Source organism: Entelurus aequoreus, linkage group LG02 (assembly GCF_033978785.1).
Source record: "Entelurus aequoreus isolate RoL-2023_Sb linkage group LG02, RoL_Eaeq_v1.1, whole genome shotgun sequence".
NCBI classification, from domain to species: Eukaryota; Metazoa; Chordata; class Actinopteri; order Syngnathiformes; family Syngnathidae; genus Entelurus; species Entelurus aequoreus.
The window spans coordinates 9,039,235-9,046,247 of NC_084732.1; the positions used below are offsets into that span (position 1 = coordinate 9,039,235).

General features: G+C 43.0%; 1 protein-coding gene across 3 annotated transcripts in view; it reads right to left on the minus strand.

The window, feature by feature from the left end:
• Positions 1 to 777: 777 nt before the first annotated feature.
• LOC133662222 (oocyte zinc finger protein XlCOF6.1-like) overlaps positions 778 to 7,013 on the minus strand; it is a 7,012-nt gene continuing 776 nt past the window's right edge. The window contains exon 3 of one of the 3 annotated variants that reach the window (XM_062066032.1): positions 778 to 2,084. In XM_062066032.1, the coding sequence (XP_061922016.1) occupies positions 943 to 2,084 (1,142 nt within the window). In that variant the 3' untranslated portion in view covers positions 778 to 942. The remainder of the gene's footprint in view (positions 2,085 to 7,013) is intronic. The other 2 variants (XM_062066021.1, XM_062066012.1) reach the window with 2 other exon arrangements.

Consider the following 7,013-nt stretch of genomic DNA (forward strand, 5'->3'; position numbering starts at 1 on the left):
CTTTAAAAGTCTCATATAAGTGTTATAATGAAGGCAACACATGATGTAAGTGTCTATATTAGCCTACTATCAAAATGACTTTAAAAGTCTTATATAAGTGTTATAATGAAGGCAACACATGATGTAAGTGTCTATATTAGCCTACTATCAAAATGACTTTAAAAGTCTTATATAAGTGTTATAATGAAGACAACACATGATGTAAGTGTCTATAATAGCCTACTATCAAAATGACTTTAAAAGTCTTATATAAGTGTTATAATGAAGACAACACATGATGTAAGTGTCTATATTAGCCTACTATCAAAATGACTTTAAAAGTCTCATATAAGTGTTATAATGAAGGCAACACATGATGTAAGTGTCTATATTAGCCTACTATCAAAATGACTTTAAAGGTCTTATATAAGTGTTATAATGAAGGCAACACATGATGTAAGTGTCTATATTAGCCTACTATCAAAATGACTTTAAAAGTCTTATATAAGTGTTATAATGAAGGCAACACATGATGTAAGTGTCTATATTAGCTATATTAGCCTACTATCAAAATGACTTTAAAAGTCGTATATAAATGTTATAATGAAGGCAACACATGATGTAAGTGTCTATATTAGCCTACTATCAAAATGACTTTAAAAGTCTTATATAAGTGTTATAATGATAATTCCAAGCTGCTGTTTTGAGGCATGTTAAACAAAATAATGCACTTTGTGACTTCAATAATAAATATTGTTGGCATTTTTTTTTTCCATAACTTGAGTTGAAAACCTTGTTACATTGTTTAATGCATCACAACAAAATGAGGCATAATAATGTGTTCATTCCACCACTGCATATATCGGTATCGGTAATTAAGAGTTGGATAATATCGGGATATCGGCAAAAGAGACATTATCGGACATCTGTCGTCATATGAAATATTTCCTGTAAATATCCTCATCACTGTGTGTGTGTCCGCAGGTGGTTAGTCAGCGACGAATTGTAACTGAAACCTCTGTGGCAGACGGGGCAGGAAAAGGGTTTTTCTCCAGTATGCAATCTGGTGTGCGCCACCAACGTTTGATTCCGCCCAAATTTCTTTCCGCAGAATGAGCAGGAGAAGCGCTTGACTTGGGCGTGCGTCTTCAAGTGTTTGCACAAGCCCAACTTGTTGGAGAAAGTCTGTGCGCACACGGAGCAACGTAGCGGCTCGGCCACGCCGTGCGTCCTCTGGTGCACCAGCACGGCCGACTGGTCGCCAAAACCTTTTTGGCAGACGGCGCAGCTGAAGGGTTTGCTCTGGGCGTGCTTCCTGGCGTGGGCCGTCAGCTTCTCCTGCAGGTAGAAGCGGCGGCCGCACAGCGAGCAGGCGTGGGTGGTGTGGCCCGTGTGTTTCCTCATGTGGAAGAACAAGCCCGAGCGGTGTCGGAACCGCGCCTCGCACTCCGAGCAGGCGTGCGGTTTCTCCCCGGTGTGCGTGTGCATGTGCGTGGCCAAGAAATCCCTCCGGGAGAAGCGCCGGTCGCACTCGGTGCACTTGAATGGTTTCTCCTGGGAGTGGCAGAGCTTGTGTGCCGTCAAAGTTTTCCTGCTGTGGAAAGTTTTGCCGCACTGACAACAAGTAAAGAGTTTTCCTTCCGGGGGGTTTTTCAAGTGTCTCGTCTTGCCGCCATCTTTGTTGTCAACATCCAAGCGGGTGTTGTTGGTGCGGCGTCTCACAGAGTGTTCTTCATGATCAGCAGAGTGTGACGTCGTGTCATCATCATCTGATAGTGGAGCTAACATGTCTGCTGGTGATCCTCCATCATCACCTTCTGTTCTCGGGGGTTGAGTTGAGCCGCTGCTCGGAGGCTCCGCCCCTTCTTCACCTTTGACCTCTTCATCTTCACTCTTCACGACGACACCGACCACTGGGAACTCCTCCCGCCTTTCCAGAGGCTCGCCCTCCTGCGCCTCCTCTTTAATGCGGGGCGGCGGCTGTGGCGCCTCTTCTTCCACTTCAGTGTCAGGGGGCTGCGGCTCTTCCTCTTCCTCCTTCGGCTGCGCCCTGGAACGCCGCTCCCGTTGCTCTTCACTCGCGGTCGGCGACTGCGAGACGTCTGCTGGTTGCGAGAAGACAAAGAAGACACGGTTTAGAAAAGTTTCACGTTGTTGTGGCTGGAAATATGATTTTGCTATTGTTGCCGGATGATGTCATTGCCTGATGGGGTTGAACATTTAGTCGACGTTGAGGTTTTATTAGTGCGATTATCTAACCCAGAGGTCGGCAACCCAAAACGTTGAAAGAGCCATATTGGACCAAAAATACAAAAAACTAATCTGCCTGGAGCCGCAGAACATAAAAGATAAGCCGTATACAAGTTTTATAATGAAGGCAACACATGATGTAAGTGTCTATATTAGCCTACTATCAAAATGACTTTAAAAAAGTCTTATATAAGTGTTTTAATGAAGGCAACACATGATGTAAGTGTCTATATTAGTTATATTAGCCTACTATCAAAATGACTTTAAAAGTCTTATATAAGTGTTATAATGAAGACAACACATGATGTAAGTGTCTATATTAGCCTGCTATCAAAATGACTTTAAAAGTCTTATATAAGTGTTATAATGAAGACAACACATGATGTAAGTGTCTATATTAGCTATATTAGCCTGCTATCAAAATGACTTTAAAAGTCTTATATAAGTGTTATAATGAAGACAACACATGATGTAAGTGTCTATATTAGCTATATTAGCCTGCTATCAAAATGACTTTAAAAGTCTTATATAAGTGTTATAATGAAGGCAACACATGATGTAAGTGTCTATATTAGCTATATTAGCCTACTATCAAAATGACTTTAAAAGTCTTATATAAGTGTTATAATGAAGACAACACATGATGTAAGTGTCTATATTAGCTATATTAGCCTGCTATCAAAATGACTTTAAAAGTCTTATATAAGTGTTATAATGAAGGCAACACATGATGTAAGTGTCTATATTAGCTATATTAGCCTACTATCAAAATGACTTTAAAAGTCTTATATAAGTGTTATAATGAAGGCAACACATGATGTAAGTGTCTATATTAGCCTACTATCAAAATGACTTTAAAAGTCTTATATAAGTGTTATAATGAAGGCAACACATGATGTAAGTGTCTATATTAGCCTACTATCAAAATGACTTTAAAAGTCTTATATAAGTGTTATAATGAAGGCAACACATGATGGAAGTGTCTATATTAGCCTACTATCAAAATGACTTTAAAAGTCTTATATAAGTGTTATAATGAAGGCAACACATGATGTAAGTGTCTATATTAGCCTACTATCAAAATGACTTTAAAAGTCTTATATAAGTGTTATAATGAAGACAACACATTATGTAAGTGTCTATATTAGCTATATTAGCCTACTATCAAAATGACTTTAAAAGTCTTATATAAGTGTTATAATGAAGGCAACACATGATGTAAGTGTCTGTATTAGCCTACTATCAAAATGACTTTAAAAGTCTTATATAAGTGTTATAATGAAGACAACACATTATGTAAGTGTCTATATTAGCTATATTAGCCTACTATCAAAATGACTTTAAAAGTCTTATATAAGTGTTATAATGAAGGCAACACATGATGTAAGTGTCTATATTAGCCTACTATCAAAATGACTTTAAAAGTCTTATATAAGTGTTATAATGAAGGCAACACATGATGTAAGTGTCTATATTACCCTACTATCAAAATGACTTTAAAAGTCTTATATAAGTGTCATAATGAAGACAACACATGATGGAAGTGTCTATATTAGCCTACTATCAAAATGACTTTAAAAGTCTTATATAAGTGTTATAATGAAGACAACACATGATGTAAGTGTCTATATTAGCCTACTATCAAAATGACTTTAAAAGTCTTATATAAGTGTTATAATGAAGGCAACACATGATGTAAGTGTCTATATTAGCCTACTATCAAAATGACTTTAAAAGTCTTATATAAGTGTTATAATGAAGACAACACATGATGTAAGTGTCTATATTAGCCTACTATCAAAATGACTTTAAAAGTCTTATATAAGTGTTATAATGAAGGCAACACATGATGTAAGTGTCTATATTAGCTATATTAGCCTACTATCAAAATGACTTTAAAAGTCTTATATAAGTGTTATAATGAAGGCAACACATGATGTAAGTGTCTATATTAGCCTACTATCAAAATGACTTTAAAAGTCTTATATAAGTGTTATAATGAAGGCAACACATGATGTACTAAATGTTTTTTATCGAGTCTGCACTTTCTCTGTGTTATTATTGTTATTATTATTATCGACTCCTCTTTGCCTTCTTCTTTTTATTTTCCTATTTTTAATGATGTTAGATCTGTGTTGTTGTTGTTGTTGTTGTTGTTGTTGTTGTTGTTGTTGTTGTTGTTGGGGCTTTGGCTACAAACACTATGATGCATACATTGGATAACTGTTTCTGATATCTATGTTTCTCTAACTGTCCCTATTTCAAATAAACCTTATATATATATATATATACATATACATATATATATATATATATATATATATATATATATATATATATATATATATATATATATATATGACCACCTTGTCTCCTTCCTGGGTCACATGACCACCTTGTCTCCTTCCTGGGTCACATGACCACCTTGTCTCCTTCCTGGGTCACATGACCACCTTGTCTCCTTCCTGGGTCACATGACCACCTTCTCTCCTTCCTGGGTCACATGACCACCTTCTCTCCTCCCTAGGTCACATGACCACCTTGTCTCCTTCCTAGGTCACATGACCGCCTTGTCTCCTCCCTAGGTCACATGACCACCTTCTCTCCTTCCTAGGTCACATGACCGCCTTGTCTCCTCCCTAGGTCACATGACCACCTTCTCTCCTTCCTGGGTCACATGACCGCCTTGTCTCCTCCCTAGGTCACATGACCACCTTCTCTCCTCCCTAGGTCACATGACCACCTTGTCTCCTCCCTAGGTCACATGACCACCTTGTCTCCTTCCTGGGTCACATGACCACCTTGTCTCCTTCCTGGGTCACATGACCACCTTCTCTCCTTCCTGGGTCACATGACCACCTTGTCTCCTTCCTGGGTCACATGACCACCTTCTCTCCTCCCTAGGTCACATGACCACCTTCTCTCCTCCCTAGGTCACATGACCACCTTGTCTCCTTCCTGGGTCACATGACCACCTTGTCTCCTTCCTGGGTCACATGACCACCTTGTCTCCTTCCTGGGTCACATGACCACCTTGTCTCCTTCCTGGGTCACATGACCACCTTCTCTCCTCCCTAGGTCGCATGACCACCTTCTCTCCTTCCTAGGTCACATGACCACCTTGTCTCCTCCCTGGGTCACATGACCACCTTGTCTCCTCCCTGGGTCACATGACCACCTTTTCTCCTCCCTAGGTCACATGACCGCCTTGTCTCCTTCCTGGGTCACATGACCACCTTCTCTCCTCCCTAGGTCACATGACCACCTTCTCTCCTCCCTAGGTCCCATGACCACCTTCTCTCCTCCCTAGGTCACATGACCACCTTGTCTCCTTCCTGGGTCACATGACCACCTTCTCTCCTTCCTGGGTCACATGACCACATTCTCCCCTCCCTAGGTCACATGACCACCTTGTCTCCTTCCTGGGTCACATGACCACCTTCTCTCCTTCCTGGGTCACATGACCACCTTGTCTCCTTCCTGGGTCACATGACCACCTTCTCTCCTCCCTAGGTCGCATGACCACCTTCTCTCCTTCCTAGGTCACATGACCACCTTGTCTCCTCCCTGGGTCACATGACCACCTTCTCTCCTCCCTAGGTCACATGACCGCCTTGTCTCCTTCCTGGGTCACATGACCACCTTCTCTCCTCCCTAGGTCGCATGACCACCTTCTCTCCTTCCTAGGTCACATGACCACCTTGTCTCCTCCCTGGGTCACATGACCACCTTCTCTCCTCCCTAGGTCACATGACCGCCTTGTCTCCTTCCTGGGTCACATGACCACCTTGTCTCCTCCCTGGGTCACATGACCACCTTCTCTCCTCCCTGGGTCACATGACCGCCTTGTCTCCTTCCTGGGTCACATGACCACCTTCTCTCCTCCCTAGGTCACATGACCGCCTTGTCTCCTTCCTGGGTCACATGACCACCTTCTCTCCTCCCTAGGTCACATGACCACCTTCTCTCCTCCCTAGGTCACATGACCACCTTCTCTCCTCCCTAGGTCACATGACCGCCTTGTCTCCTTCCTGGGTCACATGACCGCCTTCTCTCCTCCCTAGGTCACATGACCACCTTCTCTCCTCCCTAGGTCACATGACCACCTTGTCTCCTTCCTGGGTCACATGACCACCTTCTCTCCTTCCTGGGTCACATGACCACCTTGTCTCCTCCCTAGGTCACATGACCACCTTCTCTCCTCCCTAGGTCACATGACCACCTTCTCTCCTCCCTAGGTCACATGACCACCTTGTCTCCTTCCTGGGTCACATGACCACCTTGTCTCCTCCCTGGGTCACATGACCACCTTCTCTCCTTCCTAGGTCACATGACCACCTTCTCTCCTCCCTAGGTCACATGACCACCTTGTCTCCTTCCTGGGTCACATGACCACCTTCTCTCCTTCCTGGGTCACATGACCACCTTGTCTCCTCCCTAGGTCACATGACCACCTTCTCTCCTCCCTAGGTCACATGACCACCTTCTCTCCTCCCTAGGTCACATGACCACCTTCTCTCCTTCCTAGGTCACATGACCACCTTCTCTCCTCCCTAGGTCACATGACCACCTTGTCTCCTTCCTGGGTCACATGACCACCTTCTCTCCTTCCTGGGTCACATGACCACCTTGTCTCCTCCCTAGGTCACATGACCACCTTCTCTCCTCCCTAGGTCACATGACCACCTTCTCTCCTCCCTAGGTCACATGACCACCTTGTCTCCTCCCTAGGTCACATGACCACCTTCTCTCCTCCCTAGGTCACATGACCACCTTCTCTCCTT